This window comes from Mercenaria mercenaria, chromosome 6 (assembly GCF_021730395.1).
Source record: "Mercenaria mercenaria strain notata chromosome 6, MADL_Memer_1, whole genome shotgun sequence".
Taxonomy (NCBI): Eukaryota; Metazoa; Mollusca; class Bivalvia; order Venerida; family Veneridae; genus Mercenaria; species Mercenaria mercenaria.
Genome location: NC_069366.1, coordinates 59,471,452 through 59,499,013, shown reverse-complemented (window position 1 = coordinate 59,499,013; position 27,562 = coordinate 59,471,452). Strand labels below are relative to the sequence as shown.

Sequence of the window (27,562 nt, the reverse complement as noted above, 5' to 3'; positions counted from 1 at the left end):
ATTGCGTTGAACCCTCGATATGAATCTTAATGTTTTGTCTTTACATCGCATGTACGTAACTGAATGTTTACGAATACTACTTACAAAATTTACAAATGATGAAAATTATTTTTTAAAAGCTCTCCTCTTACATTCACGAAACGGGTTTAGTTTTGAACTTTAAAGCATCTGAAGAGAGACAGAAATTCTACATTTTCATTTAAAATCTCTATATTACACATTGCATAATTATTAGATCTTTTTGTAATAAACAAGTACATGTACAATGCACATGTAGGTCTACGGAATGCCTCGGTTATTATTGTATATAAAGTGTGTGCCTGTAATGCCAAGGATCTGATCGAAGCTAAATAGTCAGAACAAAGTGCACGATTCTTTCGTGTCACATGTTATCTCTATTGAGGTTTAGTATAAGTCTCTCTCTCTCTCTCCCAATCATCATTGAATATAAAGTGTACAGGTGCCTTTTATGTCGTGGATCTGATCGCAGTTGAATGTCAGAAACAATGGGCACGTTCCTCTCGTGTCGGGTGTTATCTGTATAGTAGTTTGAAACTGTTCTCCAGGCAGTACATTCCTGTGTAAACGAGAAGATATAAATACAGGTGTTAACTAGAAGATGTTTTTGTCACAAAAAACATATGTCTCCCCCTATGTATACCTTTAGCTCTGGCGGCCATTTTGTGCAGCAAGCGGAACGTGTCGGCGATATGCACGACTAGGCTTGTTACTGATCACTTCTGTGAAGTTTCGTCGAAATCCGACCAGCAGAAAGCCAGACAATGTTTCTATTTTTAGCTCTGGGGGCCATTTTGTCCAGCAGTTTGAACTGTGAAAGCCGTACATAATTAAAAATGATGACCATATACATGTGTAGCATAAGATTTATGCGAGCAATGTATAAATACAAGAAAAGATTGTTAGGCCAATCATACAATTTCTGTGTTAATACATTGCACACGTTATGAGTTATGACACTCGGCAATATGATTACATACTGATGCCAGTCTCATTACGCAATGCGGTATTTGTCGGATGTAAAATGTAGCTGAACATTCACATGGCCCTACGTAAAAACGAGGATACCGAAATCGTATACTGACAATACGTAAACTAGCGATTGATAACAAGCCACTACCTTTACAATAATTCATAAACTAAAATAATTAACGTAGAGTTTAAATCTACCTAAGCACAAAGAGTTCAAACATAATGATAATATATATATATAAAAAAAAAGTTTGCAACAAAACAATCAGAACGTTGATTTACATGTATTTATTTGAACATGATAAAAGAGATTATTTCATACATTGATTATTAAAGTGAAACAACAATCTTGGCATAAGCAAACATATTAAACCGGAGCTGGCTGCAATAGCAACTATCGGTAGTTAATAAGAACGTATTCATTTCTCTTTAAATAGTCCTATACATGCTGACATTTTAAAGGTCGCCATGAAAATAAATTGGTGTTTTAAGTAGTTCACTTACCTTGTTGAAAATACCTTCATATGTTTCATACCAGGACATTCAGCAAGAATGAGGCAGTTTGAAAGTGTTCTTGTCTTAAGAGGGTTGTCAAAGCATACAGTGATGTCAACCGGAACTCCTGCCCTCAAAAATCTGTCACGGATCTGCAGAACATTACAGCTTAATTTTAACAGATCGATGTATAAATGTATATAAAGGTAGAATTACGGTTCTTGGCCTATTTATTTACCTACTTATAATAAACACTGTGCAAAGTATTAAACATTTAGCTGTTATAATACTCAAACAACAAAATCTCATTTTCTATAAAAAAAAAAAAAAAAAAAAAAAAAAACTTTTAAACATTTTGACCCAAATTACCATGGCTTTAATTATAGATGGATGAATTCTTAGCATTTAACATTTACACTAAGTTTAAACTCTAGGTAAAAGAATCAAAGTTATTGCACAGACGACTAAGTGAAGTATCCACTTTGACCCTTCGTGACACCTTAAAGACAACATGACTGGTTCATTATTAGCGGTTATAATGAATAAAACTTAAGTTTAAGAAAATCGATCGAAGAGTAACAGATTTCTAACCCGAAAAAAGAGGTCTAATCTAAGACCTGGTGACCTAGTTTTTGACCCCATATGCCCCAGTTTCAAAACTGGCCTAGGGATCATCAAGATAAATATAAGTTGTGTGTAAGTGTGGTTAAAATCGAATGTAAAATGTCACTTCTATCGTGTTCACAAGGTAAAAAATAATCGATTTTTGCTCTTTAAGGGGTCAATCAGGGGCCGTAACTCCAGAACCTTTGACTGAATCTAACACATTCATCATGGAATCCAAAATCTATTGTTGTTAAAGATATTTTGCAAGTTTGTATTTAAATTTAAATCAAACCATAAATGAAGTCTCTATATGGTTGCAAAGGCCAAAATAGCAAATTTTGGCCTCCTAAGGGGTCATAACTCTAGAACCCATGACGATATCTGGCCTGTTTTCGAAAGGAACCTAGGTATTATGCCAGTTCAAGTTGTGCGCAAGTTTGATTAAAGTTGATTGCAAATTGTGGTCTCTATCGTGTTCACAAGAAATTGTGGACAGACGACGACGGACGGACGAAGAACGGTCATAGAAGCTCAACTTGTCACTACGTGACAGGTGAACTAAAAAGGTATAAGCACCACCAGGCTACTTTCTACACTTTTTTTAGCCCTGGTGATATAACACAAGGCGTGAAAAAACTCGGCTTACTTTGACAGAAAGATCGGGCAAACGGAGCCGGAAAGTGTTTACTGCCGCAAACTGTTGTCCTGACTCTTTCACCCGAGTGATCATTGCAAATCTAAACATAGCTGCTTCAGCCACAGCGTCCACGTACTCCTCTACAGCGACATGCATCACCACTCTCTGCTCTGTAACGCAATTATGATCGAGTTGATACGTTGTACATAAACTTAAGTTATTTTTCAAATATAAACATACTGGTAGCTTTTAAACCTGCTGATTGTATTCATATTGTTCGTTAATCAGCTGCAGTACGCGGATGTAACTGATTAATGGACAGTGGTGTGCCTAGGTCTGGGTGATCTGGTTCCATACTAGTCGCAAAGCTCTAACGTTGATTTCCTCACAGCGACGCTATGTTAAATTCTCAAACAATCAATTAAACAAACTGTACTTTTTAAAATTATGTACTTTACTCATAGAAACTGAAAACAATTATAATATATACAAAACACATTGTTCACTTGGCTTATAGATATTACAGACACTATCTCTTGAATGACTCTTTTCAAACATGATCAACAATTAGGTAAAATTTGTCGTCTTATCGGTAAAATTATCCCCCTTGAAATCACCTGGCAGTGCGATATCGATTTTTATCTGGTTGATATTTTCCAATAGAAACAAAGAAGGAAAAAAAGTTTGAACAAATATTGTTTTAATTAGAATGAACTCACAATATTTATTATCCTATTGAAGTGTTCGTCATTCTTTTCCCTTTACAAAGATATAAAAATTATTGATCTAAAGTGAAGAATTAATGCTTCCCTTGGCGATTAAAAAACATCACTATCAGTCTCTGTTTACGGCATAAAGTTACTGAATAAAATAAGCAAAAACCTGTGATAGTATCTTATTCTTTTCCCTGTAGCCACTTTATACATATTTTGAGAATATTTATTATCCTATTGAAGTATTCTACAGACAATAAACTTTTTATATATGTTTTTATTTTGAAATTATTTTAATGTCTTCTTGCTTCCCTAGACGTTTAAAAGTTGGTGGTTTTTGTATTATTTCTTTATTTGCCGTGTCCGTGGTATTTCCGGACGTGTGCGGAAACGCACGAACTCGCCCGAAGTTTAGCTGCCGATGATACAGAAAATATGATTGTTACAACATAGTAACGGCTATGTATCAATAATATAAAGTAAGTATGTAACCGAAACTGTCTGTCCTCATCCTAAGTTTAATTAATCACATACACATATGTATTTTCTTAACAAAACAAGCATAAATCAAGAAAAAAAAGGTGATTTAACAAGAAAATAATTAGATAGAAAGACTAGAAGCTAGTAAGATATATCTGTCTCAGTTGTGTTTTACTTACGTTGATAAGCTTCTATTTCGACATTTAAAGCCTCCTTTTTGCATGTACGGACTACAGTTCCCGTGTACTTTGTGACTTCACACAATATCCGACCAGACAGTGTTCTCGATACGCCAGCAGAATTCGAGAACTCAATGACGATTTCAAAATCAGACCCAACCATAACCGATTTAGGAGTCAAGATTTCAAATTTGATGTCCTGCAAAAGGTTTTGTGTAAACAGTTAAAAGAAATGTTACTGTTTTACAGATTTCTTAATATAGTGCGTTTGCGACCAGCATGGATCCAGACCAGCCTGTATGGTTAGGATCCATGCTGTTCGCTAATATTGTTTCTCTGATTGCAATAGGCTTTGAAAGCGGACAGCATGGCTCCTGACCAGACTGCGCGGATGCACTGGTCGCAAACGCACTATGTTGGTTTTCTCATGGTGCGGCTCATATATAACAGTATATATTTGCCAAAAGAATACTTCCCTTCCTCTTGCGCTTGTTATGTGAAAGTTGAATAGTACTAATCTCTGTGGTAGAGATAGGCCCTAAAATTTTCAATGATAGAATTACATTAAATAAAGTCTAGAAATTAATTTCCAAGTCCTTGAAATAACCAAAAATGATTTCACAAATGTGAAGTTTATGATAGTTTTGTTAATATCAATAACAGAAGTTTTAATTTTTAATTTAAAGTTGTGATCCACAAAGAATGACAACTCTTGCCTTGGGCTAGTACTTATAAGTAGAGATCTATTAGTTTACTTCCCTTGCAATTACACAATTGAGTGGAAAATGAAAACTGTTTAAGACACAATATCATACTTTTTTGCACAACAAAATCATTAAGGATTTATTCATTTGTGTTTGATTTACCCCTCAAGACATGGTTCCTATGATTCTGTCAACTTACATATGGTAAAAAATTAACTTTTAACAAGCCAATAATAAAACGAAGTACCAGTAGGTAAATAATAGTGCAGATAATACAGTTTTGCTTGTATCAAAATGTCACAATAGATCCACTTTTGTAACACAGAACACCTGGTAGGATTAGTAAAGGTGCAGTTATATTGATCTCTATTTCCTATGCCTATCTGTGGGACCTCTGTATGAACTGAAGTAATACTAATTGTCAGAATAATTTGTATATCTGATATATCGATAACGTGACATATAAGCACAGATAGTGTTTGACTCCCTTTTCATGCTGTCATTGTTATAATTATTGTTGAATTGCTGTAAATAATAGAATCTGGGTCATTTGTGGCTGATTTGGGTTCATTATGTGGATAGCTGGATCCCAGCATCACACATTATGTCATATACAAAAGTTAAAGGGAACCAGATATTTGATAAAGCAAGTACTTGTTGTAAAATACAAATTTGGACCAATCAGAACACGTTCTATAAATAGCACTAATGAAAGCTCACGTCTGCTAAAATATAAATACTAAATAGGTAAACGGATGACAGAGAGGTTCTCCAACCCGCCAGTGAGTGCACGTCTCGAGAAGGCACAGGACATTGACAGAACTAGGTCATTGGCATTTTTCTGTCAATGTCCTGACTGAATACGTTTGTCGGGAAATAGCTTTAAGCTAATGTTAATTGTTAATTTCATATCCGACGTTAAATAAAGTTTCTTGTATCTTGTATCTTTCTTGTAAGCTGGCGGGAGTGGCCCTAAAAGGGACTGTTTGTAACAAGGAGCTATGAACTTGGCTGACGGCTTGCTGTTCAGACGGCCTGCAGAATACAGACGGCATGCAGAGAAGCCCCCGAGCTGCTCAAACTCCACGCTCAACGTGGGGGCGAGCGGGGAGGGACCCAACACCCACAGAGGAGGAGCAGCGGCGGATTCCAGCGACGACAAAAGCGGCTTGCAGCACTTACCGCCCTTTTAAGGGCGCCTTCGAGCAAACATGTCTCTTTACGAGTCTCTGTCGTTTAGGCCTCATTGGCCGTGACAGTGATTTACTTTTGGCATCAAATTTTTTTATCTTTGGCATATACTCTACGGAAATTGCGTAGAGGTAAATTTTCACCACTTTGGCTTCAAAAAGCATCTTTAACGGCGTCCCAGGCTGGTGACATGCCGGAGGTCTGTACTCTACATAGCGAAAGCTATACTGTGCCCGAAAGGGCGGATGAACCCTTACTAAACTCAAAATCAATCAATCAATCAATCAGAGAGTTCATTCGGTATCCAGCGATTGAAAAGGACACATAGAGGATTCAACTAATAATTTATCCCAGTACCTTGAGAAGGAGGTTATTGCAACTGCTCTGTCAGGGCGGATAAACTATTAAAAAGAAGACGTTTGAAGTTCATAGACTAAAGAAGAGTTGCAGAATTTCAACAAGGTTTCGAGCTATAGGGCCAGCACATAGGAGTTTTACCTTTATGGTAGTTGAATGCTATAGACTATAACAAATTTAGGCTGAGCAGCGGAAAGCTGAGACAGAGACCCAGAGTTTGGTAATCTACTGAGAGTAGGGAGTTCCAGCTTACAGACGGTTCAGCGTTATTGGCGAAGTACAGCCAAGGCATCTGGGATATACCTATATGGTAGTTGAATGCTACATATGATAGCTATAGGCGCTGATTATCCAGGAGTCAGGGCAATCATGGAGTTATAATTTCAATAAGAAGGGCAGAGGCCGAGCATCTATGCGATAGGACTCGTATGTTGTTGATTCAAAGGCATTGTCTGACGGGAACTTCAACAAAAAGACCAGTCAAGTATAGAATCACCGGCCTATAGGAGTTTGTGCTGATCATTTTTAATTGAAGATTTTTAATTTGAAACATTTAGTGATTTGCCTGATCACTGAAATTGTCTAGCTCATAAATGAAATCATTTACGAATCACTGGTACACGAATCATTTATGCAAGGTAGCCAGAGGAAAATTCTATATATGAGATATTTGGTCTCACCAGCTCTACGTTTTAACAAAGGACATTCTGTTTCGTTTGTCAGCTAGTCTAAGACATAGTCACCTTAGCGATTGGACCCATTTCATTGTTCAAGATACTAAAGGTGTAGGCACTTCCCTGGGTCATATTACTCGTATCCTGACACTAATAAAGCAACAGGAATATACTACTAGAATAAGATTCTCTATAAAGTTTGAGCCCGTGGCTATCATATATCCTGGTTTAGAGAACAGAAATAAACAAGAGCTGTCGGAGGACAGCAACGCTCGACTATTTAATAGCCTTGTCAGTTAAATGTATATACAAGTCGAAAAAGAAGCATGATATACTAAAAATGCGAAGTAAAGTTACAGAACTTGTGTACTGCATTTTAGATCAGCACAGTGACAAAGTGTGTGAAGTTTCATTCTATTCCCATCAGTGGGTACTGAGATACCATCTTACATACTTAAACTTAACCAAAAATTGCCAAGTCGAAAAAGTGACATACTTTTGTAAAAAGAAGCAAAATAGAGTTATTGAACTTGTGCAGTATAAGTCAGTTTGTCACAGTGATTAAGGGTGTGAAGTTTCAGTACAATACCACAAGTAGTTTCTGAGATACCAGCTTACATACAGCCGACGCCGACGCATGGTTGAGTTCAATATCTCTACCTATTCTTCGGATAGTCGAGCTAAAACAATACAAAAGTTAAATAGGGTTCCCTATGCTTTTTGAGTCACAGCATATAGTGCTGTCCCTGCAGTGATACTTATAGCTATTGTGGATAGTTTGAAAGCCGTACTATAGCCATTATAAGTTCTCTATAGTCCAGAAACGAATATGTTGACGGACAGGCAATCGGACGGAAATGTCATAAAATAATTATAAAAATTGGCATTTTAAAGTACAAAATTACGGACTATTTAATACATGCAATCTTGTACTTGGGATTTTGTGCAGAACCGTAAACAAGTTTACTATTTTAACACAGTAGCGTTAAATGTATTACGATTTTTTGTAAAATGTAGCATGCAGTACTCGTGGTTGTGAAAACGGAATATGACTCATTTTCCTTGGTATAGACTCAATGTTCTTGGTATAAACTCAATGTCCTTGGTATAGACTCAATGAAGTGACATTATCCTTATATAAGATTCAATGGAATTACACTGGCATTCGAAACGATTTAATGAAATAAAGGTTTGAACTTACACTGTCCTTTGTATAGACACGATCGAGCCCACGGGGAGCACTAAGGGCCGCTGATATCACTGACATCCGTTCTCTCTCACTTCCTGGTTCCAGATATAAAATGAAATAAGCCGCACCATGAGAAAACCAACATACTGCTTTTGCGAACATCATGGATCCAGACCAGCCTGCGCATCCGCACAGTCTGGTCAGGATCCATGCTGTTCGCTTTCAAAGCCTATTGAAATTAGAGAAACAGCATGGATCCTGACCAGACTGCGCGGATGCGCAGGCTGGTCTGAATCTTTACTGGTCGCAAATGCGCTATGTTGGTTTTCTCATGGCGTGGCTAAAATTCGGAAAGTAATGAGTAAAAACCAGAAAACATCATGAAGACATAATTTTTTTTTTTCACGTCCTTTTCCGCTTTGGCAATAGGAACAGGGGATAATCTGAAATATCTCATCTTTTAAAAAGAAAAATGTATATGTGTGTTAGTTTAACATAATCATCATTTTTTTCAATACGTGCATTTTTTTAAACAGACGGCTTACCTTCCAAATATTTGTACTGGGAAGTGATATCATCTCTGAATTTTTCACAATCGTCAAAATTGTCTGGTAAAGGGAGACCATCAGGTTTCTTCGTACTTATCATTTTTCCAACACTGTATGGAAGTAGAAAATGGTGGTATTGAGATTTCATAGATTGACATTTAATGAATTTGAATGTGACGTGAAATTTCAGTGTATTGCGATTGTAATCAAATAGAAATTTACTTATCCACAGAACACTGTTTGCAAAATAATGTACATTCAGATGTAGGCTCTATATTGATTTCGGACAACTTTTTTCAACAAAGAGTAATATCATTTAGTGGGTCGTATTACACTTACGCATACACGTTTATTAGACTGCTTATATACGACGCAGGAAACAATAACAATTGTTCGAACAAGAGATAACCACTTGAAGTAATTCAAACATGGCTAAAAGCTTGTTTTAAACGCCTTTTCCTTTTTATTGAAAGAATTCCTTCAATATTAAATGCAATACATATTGTTTTAAATGAAAACAAAGCAAAAATCAATTACAAAAGGGAGATCAATCTAAACTAATTCACGACTAAGTTACATAGGTCATTCATCATACACCCCTTTCATCGACACTATCGCTTTTTAAATACATTTTAGAAAATGTCCGCGCCAAGGTGCTACTGTTTTCACCTGAAATATTTATATAAGTGTGATAATTCAACACACAAAAAATAGAGATAATTGAAAATTGATGAAAACAGAGATAAGATTATTGCGCTCTACACTTTCTCTCATTGAAAGTTATCATTTTAAAGTTTTATTACACGTTTTTCAATGAACTATTTGAATATATAAGGATATACATGTATATCTGTTTCTATTTTCTTTGTGAAAAATATCAAATATATTTTACTGGTAACTGTAAAGTAGGTAAAATTATTTCTCTTTTTTCGTATAAGTCAGTCATAAACACTATACATTTTCAATGAAGATATTGCATCTGGTGTTCACTATGTGAAAGGTAATATAGATCTTTAAAAAACACAAACAAATATAATTTATATATCAATGTGTCAAAGCTACTAGTATTGTCCTAAATTTGAAAAAAAAAAGTTACAAATGTAGTACACAAAACGAGATTATTCTAAAGTTATGTAAGACAAAGTTTTAGTATTCTTGTGCTGTACAGTTTATGACAATGTTATCTATCACTGGGTCGGACGAAGAAACAGATTAACTGGACAAGGGGATTCCAATATAGTCTGGTGAATATGCACCGATAACAAATGATGGGTATCAAAATAAAACGTATACTTTTATTGTTTTTGTTTTTTTCTTTGTAGATCTAATTTCAAATGTTTAATCACATAACTATATCGTGTGTCATGATTATTATTACTTTTTGTTTTGGTATTTTAGTGGCGTAGTGTAGAAGAATTATCACGGGCTTACAGCCAAATTCTGTTTTACCTACGCGATACTTAATTAATGAACAGATCTGAATCACAGGTGCATTCCCTTAAACGATGTAGGCCTAATAATGAAATAAAAACACAAGTGTTTACTATTACATAATTGCCCTCAGTCAAATTTGACTAGACTAGCCTAATTTTAAAGCATAGGCTACTGAACAAATAAAGTCTATTGTGTACTAACACAGAGGTAATTAATTAACGCTATCTTCGAATCGCTTGCACACAACATGCTAATTAGTATTGAACATGTACTGCTTCGTGTCAAAGTTCTGTCCCTTGTCAATACCAAATGTTAAAATAGAATTTAGGAATCAATACTGTAATGACTATCCTAGAAAAAATTACAGACGAAGTAGGCCTACTTTTAATTCTAACACGACCCGATTTGTTTTCCTATTACACAAGCAAGGCTGAAAACTGTGTGTTATTATTCAAAAAAATCATTTTCTGACGTCACAATTATTACGTCATAGCGTTAGACAGCGTAGCGGAATCAACAGAAAATCAGGCAAATATTTGATGGGTAAATAGTAAAACATAATAACGTGTTAGAATCGAAATAATATAGATCTATCTCAAACTGTGACAGTGATTTGCTCATCAATAATATCACTGTTTGTTAGATGCGTAATTATTATCACTTGGGCTGCACCCTCGTGATATAGGCTAATTCCTTCGCATTTAAACTCCAAACAATGATTTTATTGAATGACTAGATCTAATCACTGTTTGGTATATATTATGTCTTAATTATACATCAAAACAGAGATATGTTATTATAATATAACAAGGAAGTCTTTGGAAAGCTGAAGTTATGGATTTGCAGCCTGTTGGTAAAACATTTAACATCCTTCAGTTTGTCTGCGAAGGTTCTGAATACAGAAATAGTAGGCTGCAGATATTTGTCCTCTGCATTCAATTAACCTTATAGGTTAGAAGGTAGGCTTATACATGCATTCACTATTTTTCATGTAAAAATAACAATTTATAACATATTTTTATCAGCATTTCTAGTCTCTCACTTCCTGCGAGACTATCCTTGTCTTGTTTCAAAGGTCTCTCTTTAGGCAATCAAAAAATACCAAAAGAATATGGGGTTGACCATTTTGCACTGCAACCATGGTCACGTGACTGAGATACGTGATCAAAACGTTAATATTGCGTAGGTAGACATAGGGAAATACCTTCTTTCGCTTTCATTTTACAAAACAGCTTCGACTCATATTTTAAAGCAAATAATGAAGCTTAAAATCATCCGCAGACATTCCTCTTTACAATCAAGCATTAATAATGCTTATATCTGGCATGAAAGTGGCCTTTACTAGGCGGAAAAATTGCACCAAATATTGGTATGGGCTACATTCTCGAGAGTGGAGCACGGAGGCATATATCCTGCGAATTACTACCTTCATGCCTTTATAAGTAGACTGGATTTGATAATAAAACAGTTGTTGCATTTTAGGTTCGGTCGATATCGCTTTTATCAGGTCAATGAATCCACATATTGGCCTTGCCAAAAGGCAATAGATCTAATTGTATAATATCAATATGAACGAATGGGTGGGTATCAATACTTATAAATATATCAACAGATAAAGAATACAAAACGCTACCAACAAAACGACTGCTGAAAGTACGGACATCGCCCTTGCGTCTAGCGAGTACAACACCCGTTTGACGAGAGTAAAATGTTTTATGACTGAGCTAAGCTTAAATAAAAGTAAGCAAACAGCCGTTGGCTTAATATAAAAAAATAAAGTTCGTGTTCTTGTTCTAAATGTCAAGCTGTCTTTGTCAAAAGTGTAAGCACGCAATACTGTCGTGCATTTGTATCATAAATTGCTCGCTATTGATTCGTTCCAGTGACAGAACCATTTAACTGACAGAATACATTATTTATATTTAAATTTCACACTACACTCACATAGCTTTGTCTATATTTATCATTTGCCAATTTCCGTCGTCCTGTTTGCTCCAGTGAACTCGGTCCGCATTTACCTCGGCATAGATAAATGCCGTGTCGTAATTCATGTCACATTTTCCGTTCAATACGGCTGTCAGTGGCGCTGGACCGCATCGGAATTCGCCTAAATGAAATATAACGGCAATAAGAAAGTAAATGTGCAAAGATATCGAATCTATGGTGGCATATTTCTGCCACGATATAGCTAGGTAGCAATCGCGATACTTAAAAACGTTATCTTGATAAAACGCAGTTTTCTGAAAAGATTATCTCAATACTCGAAAGTTTCCTGGAAATGTTATTACGACAATTTACATTAGTATCTCGATATTTTTGCATAAGTGCCCACACATGCCATTTATTAGCAAGATAGTTATTTCGATGCTTTCAGCAATTATCTTGTGATATTTCGAACTATTCTGAAACGGTTTTTTTTTCAAATAGCATTAAGTTTCCTGAAAATAAAAAAAAGCAAATCTAAAAAACACTAATTTAATGCGATAATGTTTTCAGAAAATATTATCGTGATAGCAATCAAGTATCTCGTGGCAGTTTCAAGCACCAACTCGAAATTTTGCGCTAAAATATTTTCAGAAAAAATGCACAATTTTCTCGGAAAGTTTACAATATCATCGTGATAGCTATCTAGCTATCTTGAAGCAGAAATGTGCCATCATACGAATCCAATTATCTCTGATATAGTTCGTTATATACATAAAATATTTAAATCGGTAAGCCAAAATCCCGACTATATCATAGATTTTTCAACAAAATGGTATTAAAAACAATTAATCAGAGTCACTACAAATATCTTTTAGATAAAGTAAACTTTGAAGTACCAGCAAAAGGTCACAAACATTGATATAAATATAAATTATCAGATTTGTATAGAGAAATACACACGGGTTCAAAAGCGGAAATATTGCGCGCCTTTTGGGGACAAATAATATTCCACGAAAGAACAAGTGCATAATTAGGCCCCCTATGCCTCGATACAAAGACAAAACATTACAATCTTTTTATTGCGTACGCATCTACACATATGACACCTATTACATAAATGATATTCATTACTTTAACTTGAGAGAAACTGTGTGAAATTTAAAATATCGACGTCAATTTAGTCGTTTTTACGTGACAACATAGGGGAGAACGGGGTTGAATGTGCCATTTTTCATATTTTGGTTTCTTCTCGGGCGCTGTTTCAGTTTATCAGTACATCAAGACCATGTTTACATGAAATAACATTTCCGTTAAAACATGAGATGTAACAACAGCGGATATAGTCTTTAGCTTAAGAATACTGCTAGTGTGAACGTGGCCTGTCAAACGTCACAACCTGCCCCGCGTCTGGGGTAGGATGTGACAGTATTCGGGGTACCATTTGCGGGGTTAACCCTCACCATACAGTATGGTATAACATTATAAAACTACATGACATTAAACCTTTTAATATTTCTGTTATCACACATCTCAAAATTATGAATTTCATAATATATCATATGTCAATAAATATACATGATAACGTAGTCAGAACACAAATGTGTAATAACATCAAAAATTTACTTATAGCGGTGCAAACTGGTTTTTCAAACACAGTTTCGTTGTCCTTTTGTTTACAGTGCTTGTGCATACTTATGGGGCGCCGTTTTACTATTTTCTAGGCATTTTTGATATCAAGAAATGATTTCTTGATATCAAAATTCGATTTCTTGATATCAAGAATTATTTTTTGATATCAAGAAACGATTCTTGATATCAAGAAATCGAATTTCTGATCTCAAGAAATCATTTCTTGATATCAAAAAATCGATTTTTTTTTTGATATCAGGAATTCATTTTTTGATATCAAGAAATGCTGTCTAATTTTTTTACATAAAAAAAAACGAATTTTTGATATAAGGAAATGAAGTTTTGATATCAAAAAAATCGACTTCTTGATATCAGGAATTCGATTTCTTGATATCAGAAAATCATTTCTTGATATCAAAAAATTAGTTATATTTTTTGATATCAGGAAATCGAATTCTTGATATCAAGAAATTTTTTGATATCAAGAATTCGATTTCTTGATATCAAAAAATGGCCAGTATTTCTTGATATCAGAAATTCCCGCTATTCTAAAAATAGACATGCAATTAGGGATAACCCCTAATTAATTCATTTAGTGCGGGGTATGGAACGCCTAGACTGTCTTGACATAATGATTATCAGTTTGTCATGTGCTTTTTCCAATATATTCGGTACAAATCATAATCTTTCTTGTAAATAAAGCAGTTTGTTATTTAGATTTACTAGTTTGTCCGGTACATTTCTTAGTTTATGTTGTGCATTCACTAGTTTGTGCTGTACAATTAATAGTTCGTCGTGTGCATTTTCCAGTATATTTGGTAGACAAAACTGTTTGTTATGTACAGTTACTAGTTTGTCCGGTACATTTATTAGTTGGTGATGTCCATACATTAGTTTGTGCTGTCCAATTAATAGTTCGTTATGTGCTTTTCCCAATATGTTCGGTACAAATAATAATTTGTTATGTAGATAAAACAGTTTGTTATGTACATTTACTAGTTTGTCCGGTACATTTCTTTATTTGTGTTGTGCATTCGCCAGTTTGTGCTGTCCAACTGATTGCTTAAAAAATATCCGATTTCATGTTAAATTACACAACGTGTACCCTTACAATTTTTGTCTTCACAAGTGGATTCTCATACATACAACAAATAGACTACTTTTGTTAAATAAGTTCTTTTCGGCAATTATCTATTTTCGGAAACTTTTGAAAAGATAACTAATACATATCTGTCTATTAAAACATAACAAACTGCTTTATCTACAAGACAAGTTATGATTTGTACCGCAAATATTGGGAAAAGCACATAACAAACTATTAATTGGACAGCACAAACTGGTGAATGCACAACACAAACTAAGAAATGTACCGGACAAACTAGTAAATGTACATAACAAACTGTTTTATATCTACAAGAAAGATTATAATTTGTACCGAATATATTGGGAAATGTACATGATGAAGTAATAATCATCATGTCAAGACAGTTTAGGCGTTCCATAGCGGGGATTATACAATTCTACATGATCCTGTTCAATCCATCTATATTTAGATCGTGAAGTGCCGAATTTTTGATATAAAAAAATAGGCTTGATTTCTTGATATAGAAAATTGATTTATTGATATCAAGAAGTCGATTTTTTGAGATCAGAAAATCATTTATTGATATCAAGAATTCGATTTCTTGATATCAAGAAATAACACGAATTTTTAATATCAAAATTTCATTTCCTGATATCAAAAATTCTATTTTTTTGATATCAGAAAATGGACAGCATTTCTTGATATCAGAAAATGAATTCCTGATATCAAAAAATCGATTTTTTGATATCAAGAAATGTGACTGATTTTTTGATATCAAGCAATGATTTTCTGATATCAAGAAATGGAATTCTTGATATCAAGAAATCTAATTTTTGATATCAAGAAATGATTTTTTGATATCAAAAAATGCCTATAAAATAGTAAAACGGCGCCCCATATGTGCTTTCCAAGATGTGTATTTGAAAAATTGCGCGGTTTAAAATATTTGAAAATGCCGTCACAGCTCTTCAATAAACATGGAAAGTCATGTGTGGCACAACCAACCCGTGGCACATTCAATCCCGTTCTCCCCTACATTAAAATGACGTCACAAATTACATCACGCACCAGATAAGAAATCTGCATGTCATTATGGAACGCCAGTCCATAGTCTGTGCTATATAAACACAAGTTAACTGGGCTGAAGTCAAAACTTGAAAAAAACATCTGCGAACATTGAGATCTATTTCTGATATCATATACCTAATAAAGCATTTATTTAATAGCTTGCCTGTCAATTGTCAAACTTATTTGCCCTTTCTTCAGTAAATAGTTTTCACTATTGACCGGCGAGGCATTCAGTGCGTGTAACAATATCAAAATCTATATTCATATTACCGTCACTAGTTTCCTGTGGTGTCGAGTCTAAAACCTGCCACCCGTCATTTCCGGGAGGTAAATCTTTCCTCTTCATCCATGCATCATTCCAAACATGAAAGTTCCTGTAATCACAAAGACAATATTACAATATTAAATTCATAAGAGCTTTATCTTAGTTCGCAAGATAATACTCAGCATTAGAAATACGAAAGTTTCCTGACAACAAACAGACAGATTGTAATTTTGAGACTATAATGTGTGTATGGAGCTATACTTCAGTTCAAAAGAATATTCTCTTTATTCCAACATAAAGGTTCCTGTAAACGCAAAGACACATCTTGCGATCAAAACCTTAGTTCGGAAGATTATCCTAACCCTTTGACACAAAATTGTTCTTACTTACACAAAGACAACATTACAATCTTGAGTCCAGACTCTAAAGTTGAGGACACGATATGTTGAGATGACGATATGTTGAGATGACTACATGAGAAGAAATAGATGACGATATTTTGAGCTGACGGTAGGTGGAAATTTGTTGAGATGACAATATGTTGAAATGACAATATGTTGAGATGATGGTATGTTGAGCTGACGATAACTCGAGATAATGATATGTTGAACTGACGGTATGTTGAAATGACGACATGTTAAGATAATAGTATGTTGAAATGACGATAGTTTGAGATAACGATATGTTGAGATGATGGTATGTTGAGATGAAGGTATGTTGAAATGATGGTATGTTGAGATGACGATATGCTGAGCTGACGGTATGTCGAGATGACAATATGTTGAACTAACGGTATGTTGAAATGACGATATGTTGAGATGATGGTATGTTGAGTTGATATATGATGAGATGTTAAGATGACAATATGTTGAGATGACGGTATGTTTAAATGACGATGTGTTGAGATGACGGCATGTCGAGATGACGGTATGTTGAGATGTCGATATGTTGAGATGACGATATGTTGAGTTGACGATATATGATGATATGTTAAGATGACCGATTTACCAGATTGAATCAGTATTGAGTGAGGTAAGTTCGGAATTTCCAAGAGCGTCCCAGTGCACATCTACTGTCACACTACCGTCAGTATCATGAGCTGACGAAAAGTTGGTCACGGTTCGGCATGGGATGCCAAGGGCTCTACATACTGAAATAGCGCAGAACAAATATCGAATAATTGTAATTTTGACGCAATAATCCGAATTAAATATGTTAGTGCAAACTGTAATTCGGGTCTGTACATTGTTACACCTGTGTCACATGATATCAACAGAGCTTTCGCTAAGCTAAGTGAATGAACATAACTGACATGTTCGTTCTTGCTCGTGACTGTATATTCTTCAAACGTACCATTTTATTAAGTGTTTCGTTCATTGTGTCTTAATCAAATTAGAAGGCGTTTTGAAGGCTCGTAACGTCAGTAAGTTTTTATTTTGTAATATGTATTTTGGCAAGCTGTTCAGGTAAACTTGTTTCTGATGTGAGGATTAATTAGATCATTTGTTAAATACAAATTTAGGCAAACTTTTTTTACAGCGAAGTGATAGGATAGAGAGCAATATTTCTTAGCCATACCGGTTATATATGTACATAAGATAATTTCAATAACTAAAATGATACTAAAGATTTAGTACAAGGGAAACTTCTATAAAGATTATGTATTAAACAGAATTTCTTGTAAACACTTTCTACAAACCTTTGTTTGTTTGTTGTTTTTTGTTGTTGTTGTTTTTGTTGTTTTCAATTAAAACACAAGTTAAGATTAAAATGTGAATAGCAGGACCATGTGTTTGCGGATTCAAAATCTCTCTTGTTTTATATTTTTCTAATGTTTCCTTTCCGGCATATAAGGGAGTTCATTGTTGATCCTGCGGTTATATTCGGTGGTTTGTTTAATCCCTAGCCTGCTGCACCGGCAAGTGATTTTGCCTTTGCAACCAGTACAGACCAAGGTCAGCCTGCACATCTGATCATGGTCTGCACTGCTCGCTATTCAGTATGTAAATTTTCAGTTAATACCCTTTTAAATAATAAGTGGTGCTGCCCAAATTGAATGATGGACCAGTTCATTTTAAAATTTTAGCTGGATAATGGTTAAATAAACACTGCCAATAAACACTGTCTATAAAGGTTTTGTTAAAACATCATGAAATATGTTATCTAAATTGTTTTATTTTTTATCATGACATGTATATGAAAATGATTATGTTCATAATACCAAAATATTACAGACATGTATAATTATGTGACTAAATATCGCCTGGTAAGGTAAGACTTACGGGTTGTTACTACCCCAGCAAAGACGAAACATTGTCCATATTTCACTGGCATCTTTGACTTCATATACTGTCTCAGAATGGACACACTGCCTACCCAAGCAAGAGGTGCAGTTCCGTTCCTATAGTTACCGGACCAGCTGCCAGTTATAACACCTTTATCGTCGTTACTGTTTACCTTTATTTATAACCATACAATAAAACATAAAAAACAAATTTTAAATAGATTAATTTCTACTGTTTCTTCAGTTCAACATCTGAAACGTGATCGTTAGCTTCGTGGTTCGAAATAGTAGAGGAATTATTTTAAGGTATAAAGGGCATGCAGTTCAAACAAAAATCCAAAATTAAATAAAACACGCCATTTTGTTTTATGCAGCCTTGGAGACAAAATGACTGCCATTTTCATCAAATATTGCAACGTTCATCACATTCTCATTTTTAAAACAATTTTGAAAATGTTTTTACTTCCTGAAATGTAATACATTGTAAGAATACATAGTAAGAAAACCTATCAGATCGAAACGTTGCCTCAATCCTTTAATTATTGGCAATTCCGTTGAGTAATTATTATCATGAAATATAAGGAATTAAATTAATTGGATCTAAATTGCGAATGAATTAGTTTTCTTTTCTATGTAATATATTCTAAACTATAAAAGAATAAAAGAATATCATACAATTTTGGAAATGGCTCTGGACACCCTAACCGGATCTCCCATTGCTCGCCTTGGCCGCGATTTGAACGCCTTGTTCATACAGAGAATGGCAGCTTCTAATATACCAGATTCAAACTGTAACAAATATTTTCACATGTTTCACGTGAAGGGAGTGAAATAAGACTATTACATAAAATTGATAATACACTAATTTCATTTAACTCGTTTAATAAATTCAATATTTTAAGACACTGATATAATATCCTCAATTTATTTACTGGCTCAACCATTTGGACGAAAATGGCTGAAAAGATATCCGCCAAAGAACACCTACTTAAGGGAATGAACGCATAGAGATGTGTACCAGTAATTGCATATTCTAATATAGGCGTTAAGTTGGTCTGCAGTTTGCAGTTTGCAGTTCGCAATTCGAATTGCAAACCGCAAACTGTTTTGCATTTGCAGTTCGAATTGCAAACTGCAAACTGTTTAGCAGATTGCGATTCGAATTGAAAACCACAAACTGTTTTGCAGTTTGCGATTCAAATTGCAAAATGCGTTTTTATTTTGCAATTCAAGATTTGTATGAACCGCGTTGCTTTCCGAGAAAGCTGTAATTGTTTTGGGCTTTTTAGGATTGAAACTTTAACAATTCAATCTAATTTGTACATTGTAATATGAATTGCAAACTGCAAAACATTTTGCATTTTGCAGTTCGAATTGCAAAATGAATTTTGTATTTTGCGATTCACGATACATATGAAGCGCATTTTTTAGGCTTTGAAATTTAACATTTCACTCTAATATGCACTTTGTAATTTGAATTGCAAGCTGCAAAACATTTCGCATTTTACAGTTCGAATTGCAAAATGCATTTTTAAGATTTAAGTGGTTCAAGATATATAAGGACGGCAATTCTCTTTCTAAGAAATAATCTATTATTTTTTTGCCTTTCAGGCCTTATTATTGAAGATTTCAATCTAATTTGCACTTTGTAATTTGAATTGCAAACTGCAAAATATTTTGCATTTTGCACTTTGCAGTTTGAATTGCAAAATGAACTTTTATTTTGCAGTTCGAGAGATATATATAATTCGCAATTCGCTTTCCATGAAAAATTTAATATTTTGAGCAACTCGGGCTATAACATTGAATATTTCAGTCACATCGTTTTTCTTTTCTGCGATTTGCGATTCGAATGGCAAAATGAAGTTTTACTTATTATTCATTATATATATATGAATTGTAATGTTTTGAGCTTTTCAGTATTTAAAAATGAATATATTTCAGACTTTAAAATCGAACTTTTCAGTCACTTTTGCGCTTTGTATTTTTAATTGCTAACAGCAAAATATTTTGCGCTTTGCTATTCAAATTGAAAAATGATCGCCGTTTAAGATATAAATTAATCGTGATTCGCTTTCCGAGAAAGATGTTAATGTTTTGGACTTTTCAGAATTTTTAATTCAACATTTCATTCTCATTTGCGCTTTGCATTATTAATTTTCAAAATGAACGAATAGATAACGCACGTTTTTTTTTTCTTGTTATAACATCTGCAGAATCCCAAGGGATCGTTTGGTGCCCAAGCTCGGTAGGGCGAGGGCGAGAGTAGCAACGTATCCCGAGGGATATCTGATGATGTTATAACACGAAAATATAATGAACACGCGTTAACGTTAAGATTGAAACGTTAAATTTTCAATTTTGAAAACCCCAAACAATACCACCTTTCTGAGAAACTTCATCGCAGTTCAATACATATTGAATCATTTTGCAATTTGAACTGCAAAATGCAAAATATTTTGAAGTTTGCAATTCATATTATAAAACGCAACCTAATTGAAACTTTAAAATTTCAAGCCAGAAAAGCGCCCCCCGCCCACACACACACTCAAAATGCCATGCTTCTGAGAACCTTCATCGTAGTTCGATACATATATTGAATCGAAAATAAAAATGCATTTTGCTATTCGAACTGCAAAATGCAAAATATTTTGCAGTTTGCAATTCAAATCAAAAAACGCAAATAAGACTGAATTGTTAAATTTTAAAGTCTGGAAAATCCCAACCATTACCACTTTTCTAAGAAACTGAAAAGCAGTTTATTACATATATTGAATCGATATGAAAAAATATTTTACAATTCTAACAGCAAAATGCAAAATATTTTGCACTTTGTTATTCAAATTAAAAGTTTCAAAGTTTATTTCATTCTCAGTTTGTACATACATAAAAAAATCATGATTTACAAATCGAAATGGACATTGATATCCTAAATTCTGAAAAGCAAAATAAAAATCGTAGTTTGAAATTCAAATTACAAAGCGAAAAGGACATTGAAATACTGAATACTGAAACGCAAAATAAAAATTCGTTTTGCAGTTAATATAAATGTAGAAATTCTATTCTCATTAGTATGTTTGATTGTGACCTTGTTTTATATGTTGTACTGAATATATAGAAAATATGCACATACACTTTTGCAAAAACGTTTTAGGCGTAAGGTTACAAACACAGAATTCTTTTATCTATGGCGAACTAGGAAGAGTGCCACTAATAAATCAAAGAATATTATAGATAATTAACAAAATCATATTAAGAAATATTATTGGAAACATCCAAACATACCAAAATTTATGGAGTTGTTAACGTCTGAAAACAAGCAGATTCAGAAAACTCTGTCAATATTTGTATACAAGGCATTTGAACTCCGTAGACCTATATATTATAACTAACACTTTTCTCCTCAAGACATAGAGCATTATGCTACATATTGATTTTTACATTAAAAACTACCGCAAATTTGCATTTAGATATTCATACGTGCACATTTCTGTTAACTGTTTAACTTAGTAACCTTTCATAAATAATAGAAAGTTTTAGGTCAAGTCAGCGTAATATGTTACACTGTACATCATGAAACGACATATTTTTGCTTTCTTTAAAGTTGTTTTCTACTTTAATTATTCATTACAGAAACTGTGGTCTACCAGAATAGAGACGAACATGTCACATTATATTAGAAAGTATATTTTGCTTTAAATTGTGTATCATGACATATTTTGTTTAGGCACATTTATGCTATATCTTACTAAGCATTTATTTAGATTTAAGCATTACAGCTTATCATATGTACGAAACATTAGATGGATGCAATGAAAATAAATGACAAAATGAGTTTTATCAAAATAATGAGAGGGTAAAAATTCTATAACTGTTTGAACACTTTAAACAGTCGTCTCTTAAAAGATTTGTTTTCATAGACGATGTAATAATGTCTTATTAGTGCTATAAAACAGTTCTATTATCTTGATCCGCGTCTAATATGACGGTATATACTGTTGTCTCAAGAGTCTATAAGCACCACAAACTAGCATAAAAATGGAGTAAAGTGATTCAGTTTAAATCACAAACTTTTGACTTACTCATGCCTTGCATCAAATCAAATTTACCGTCTCCTGTCTTCAGCTTACTCCTGGGCCCGGCTTTTATTTACAAAGTTTATGGCCATTTGTTACCCTTACATATGATCTTTTCATTAACCGTGTCCGCAATTGCCTCGCTCTAAGTGGCTTAAACTCTTCGAAGATAGTCAGTCATAGTTTTCGTAGAGGCGGAGCGAGCTTTTGTTACGCAACTGGACTTCCTACGTTGTTAGGTGATTGGCGCTCCTCATGTTACCAGTCATACATAGACAATGGCGCCCAAACACGTTTCCAAATTATTCGTAGTATTAGATCTATTCGTGTTAGGTAGAGTCGACAAAAAGTAATATTCTGTAAGTAAATTCTAAGTGTTACGGAACCTTTAAAAGAACTTGAATATCAAAGTATCTGTAATATTTCTTCACTAAATGTACACGTAGTTCTATAGAAGAAAAAGGGAAATATATACATATAATAACATTGGCGTAGTCAATTTTGAACGCAGAAAGTGTGACCTTTTTGTGACCATTTTCCCGCGCTAAGATTAAAATTTGTTGCAAAATGCATAATTATCTCAACATAATTAAGCATAAAATAAAAAGAAAATTTGTTTGTTTTTCGTGAATATGGAATATATCTCACCTCAAAGTGAGAAAATGTTCACATTTTCACTGGCGCTACGCGCTTGTGAAAATATTTGAGATTTTCTCACCTCTAAGCGAGATATATTCCATATTCACGAAAAACAAACAAATATATATAACGTGAACCGCAAAATAACAGTTCATTTTGCTATTCGAACTGCAAAATGGATATGTTTTGCAGTTTGCAATTCAAATTACGAAGTGCAAATTAGATGGAAATGTTAAATAATAAAGCATGAAAGGCAAAAAATTACAGAATCTTTATTTATAAAGCGGCCCCATGTGGTTCTGGGACGATCTGTGTATGAAAAGAATTGGAACCACTGCTTTACCCTTGCATGATCGTAAGAGGCGACTGATAGGGTCTTAACACTTGGTTTTGCAGTAACTCTGTGATTCCAGCAGGTATGCAAATTTTGATTCCATACCTCATGTCTTTAATTTAATGTAAATGAGATGTGGAACCAAAATTTGTAGTCCTGTTTGGCGCCATATAACCTATACTGTGTTGGTGCGCCGTAAAACCCAAATAAATAAATAAATAAATTTATAAAGCGAATCGCCGTACAAATATATATACCTTGAACCGCAAAATAAAATTCATTTTGCAATTCGAACTGCAAAATGCATAGTGTTTTGCAGTTTGCAATTCAAATTTAAAAGTGCAAATTGGGTTGAAATGTTTAATTTAAAAGCCTGAAAGCAAAATACAGAACAGAACAGAACAGTAATTTATTGATATAACTTGAACATGTACAGTTCATCGTTTTAAGAACAAAATATACTAAACATGCATAGCAATGCGAGAGTGAACAAAACAAAAGAACATTCAGTTAAAATTCATTCAATATTATTTGCAGTGTGACCTGCCGTGAGAATCAAAGACATATATGTAATAGTTTCTAGATAATATTCCCTCAGGGATAATCTTTCTTCAGTGATTGTACAATATGAGATAATATACGAAGGATACAATGTACACATTCATTGAATGTAAAAAGCGCAACTTTCTCGGAAAGCGAATCGAAGTTCATCTACTTATATATAACTCGAACCACAAAATCATTCATTTTGCAATTCGAACTGCAAAATGCAAAACTGCAAAATGGAAATCAGTTTGCGGTTTGCATTTCGAACTGCAAAATGCAAACTGCAAAATACAAATCAGTTTGCGGTTTGCATTTCGAACTGCAAAATGCAAAACAGTTTGCAGTTTGCAATTCGAATTGCGAACTGCAAAATGCAAACTGCAGACCAACTTAACGCCTATTATTCTAATCAGATAACTCGGCATTCTTCATACAGAAACGTGGCTCAGATCACACGACTTCCTTCATACGCATTTCCGTAACACCCAAAAGTCTTCTTTACTATTTACAATTGAATGTCAGACTGCAAAAAAAATATAGAAATAAAAGCAGGCAAAATATATCAATGTGTTTAAAAATACCTGTCCATAAAACCAAGGTTTGGCCGCAATCTGATCGTATCCTCCAGTAAAAATACATCCACTGTCATTGAGAATGTACTCTGATAGCATAGTTTTGTCAGGAAAAAAGACGACATCCCCTGTAAAATATTTCTTCTAGTGCAAATTATGAAATTAGCAACAAAATAGTGAAAACTTTTTCATGTGAACCTTCGAACTATCAGAGTAAGTGGTTACTTGAGGATAAACTTGCAACCGCTTATCCAAAGGTTTGCGTGTTCAATCACACTGTATTATAAGATTCTTTCACTGGTTGTAGGTGCAGATGGGAATTTCCGGCCTCGAGGGTAACTGTTTAGGCGGTAACGAGGTTCCTACCGAGTTACCGCATAAACAGTTACCCGAGAGGCGGATATTCCCATCTGCACCTATAACCAGTGACAGAATCTTTTTCTTGCATACCGATATCAAGATATTATAATAAAAATAAAATCAGTCGAACGGCTTTCTTTTTAGAACTATTTCTTATAGAAGCGTATTTAAACAAAGCGCGGGAAATCAACGTCCGTAAACAGGAAAGACGTCATGACGTTTCAAAGACAAATAACAATGTTTAGTTCCGGTTTTGTTTTATCAGTTCCAGCGTAACGTTATGAATATTTTATAAAATAACGTGTTTTGAATCGAGAAATATACTATCAGGAACAAAGAGGAACTGTCAAGGTATTGGATTTTTAGTCCGTTTTACGAAATAAAATATAAATAACTACATAAATCTTCCACATATACATAGTTCGTAATACGTCATTTAAAGCACGAGAGTCATCTTACACCCCGGGGTGTAAGATAGATTTTTCCAGCACCGGTAAAAATACCGGAAATCCCCGTCTGGTATGCAAGAAAAGGACCATCCAATATGAAAATGTATTCGAGCTGGTATTCTTCGAATCAGACCCAAAACTCAATCAATATCGTATTAAGCTTTCGTCACAATCGTACTCCATAAGTATACGTTAGTTGTAATTCAGAGGTACATCATTTTGATATAAGGTGCGGCTTTCCTTCGGAAAAAGCTAGCCTCATGTTGGTTCTTTCCGTATCTTTTCGTGGAAAAGGGCCAATCCCAGCAAATCTTTAATATACTTTCTGCAGTGCCTTTAGAATGAATGGAGGAAATTATTGGTAGCAAATGTATATCCCATGCGACAGGGGGTATTTTTCCAGGTTTTAAACACTATCGGATACATCAAATTGACTTAATACATACATTTGTGTGCCTACATAAACTAAATAATGGATGAACTGTTTTCAAACTCGTCAGTCATGCATCAGTTTTCACTTGTCATTCATTAAGTCTGTACATGTTTCTAGTCACAGACCTAGCGCAGCATGCACTGCGAGTCAGTAAACCTTACTCCATGGTAAACGTTCAGGACGAACATACTAATTCCGTGCATACGTGTTTACCTTTATCCCAAGGGTTAAACAGCATGTAAAGATATGTTTCTTTCCTCACTGATCTGTTGTTTTCCTGTCTTTTCTTGTAATTCACTGATGCCTCCATTTTCCATTCGCCGACAATAGCTTCTGCTGATGTTTCAATGCCGACTGTCACTCTGTTACCCATTACAGATTCTATTTTGATCCCCCAGGTATCAAAAGTTTGCATCTTTGAAGCAGACGACAGTTTGATAAAGGTACCTTTGCCTGGTTGAGGTGAAGGACCTGCAAGTCAATTATGTTTATTATAATACGCTTTCTAACGAACAGTGCGAAAGGGAAACAAAAACCTGGAGAAAAGTTGATCGTGAGTTGCTGTTTATGTTACGTTGTGTTACGTTGTCTCTTTTGCCTGATTTGTTCTCTTTAAGGTATCCGATCCACAAATAGGTAAATTTCGATGCCTGGTGACCTCATGTTGTTTTTGAGGTACCATGTGGTGAGAGTTGTGCGCGTACGATTATCATAATTAATATGTAAGAATCATTATTGTCGTGTTTTTAACTGCGAAATGATACATTTTACACTGTAATATTTGGATTTCTGTAGAAGTATCATTGAAGACTATTAAGTAAAAAATAAAAATTCTATACCATATTTTTGTCATGTAGAGCGCTAATTTGGTTTTTCTTTTTCAGTAGACAATACACTTTCAAATGATACCAAAATTATATAAGGTTACCAGGCATCAATATTTGCACTGTTATATAGAACTTGCTTATTTCTGGATCAGATACCTTAAAGCATATAGTGAGTGGGGTATAGATTTTGTTTAAACTAGAATATTGAGACGTCAAAATGTCATGAAGTGACAATGATCGGAGGAATAATCAGCAATGTGTAAGGAACGGCTTACAATCACAACAATAGCTGTGAGATAGGGTAAGAAACAAATGGAAACGAAGTGTAAGACGCCGGGTACATATCCAGTAGTCCAACCCGTTGCGTAATTTTCACTTTCATTTCATTTCAGTTTGATATTGCATCTGTGAACGAACCGTCAGGGGAGGTAACTAGAGTCGTGGATTGGGACTACAGTACATATCCAGAGGCTAGTGTCGATCGATCATGGGGTAAATAAGTAAAATCTAAACTGTTATACTCAACAGAAACTAACAGTGCCATAAACTAGATTTTAATATTTTATTAAAAGTAACAGTTACCTACCAGTTGTAAATTCCATACAGATGTCATGATCAGAGTCTGAGAACCGTGTGTTGAGAATCAAGCTAATACGGAATGTCTGTGCCCGTCTCACAACGAGAAACTCGTCACGTGACTTTGCAAATCTATCCGTATGGTGATCTCGTGCATTTTCTGCTACATGACAGTCCAGCTCTTTTAATATGACGTCAGAGCCGTTTTGGTTCAGTGGAAAAGCTAAAAATATGATAGTTATTACAAAATCAGTTTTTGACGTTTATTCTATCTATAAAACTAGTAGTAATAATGAT

The 27,562-nt window shown here is 34.4% G+C and overlaps 1 protein-coding gene across 1 annotated transcript; it reads right to left on the bottom strand.

Annotated features, from left to right (window-relative positions):
- LOC123550456 (hemocyte protein-glutamine gamma-glutamyltransferase-like) lies at positions 1-27,562 on the bottom strand. Its single transcript, XM_045338884.2, has 14 exons — positions 27,276-27,562; positions 26,076-26,333; positions 24,630-24,748; positions 19,129-19,242; positions 18,452-18,626; positions 17,178-17,319; positions 16,175-16,278; positions 12,142-12,304; positions 8,761-8,873; positions 8,228-8,310; positions 4,101-4,299; positions 2,738-2,898; positions 1,495-1,637; positions 1-577 (listed from the first exon to the last, which is right to left on the bottom strand). The coding sequence occupies exons 1-14, from the start codon at positions 27,289-27,291 to the stop codon at positions 439-441; spliced, it is 1,929 nt and encodes a 642-aa protein (XP_045194819.2). The 5' UTR covers positions 27,292-27,562; the 3' UTR covers positions 1-438.

Coding starts and splice junctions, on each gene's coding strand:
- LOC123550456 (XM_045338884.2), bottom strand. Junction 17,320..18,451: donor TGCTGGGGTAGTAACAACCC/GTAAGTCTTACC, acceptor GCGCTATTTCAG/TATGTAGAGCCCTTGGCATC. Junction 1,638..2,737: donor TGCCCGATCTTTCTGTCAAA/GTAAGCCGAGTT, acceptor AATGTTCTGCAG/ATCCGTGACAGATTTTTGAG.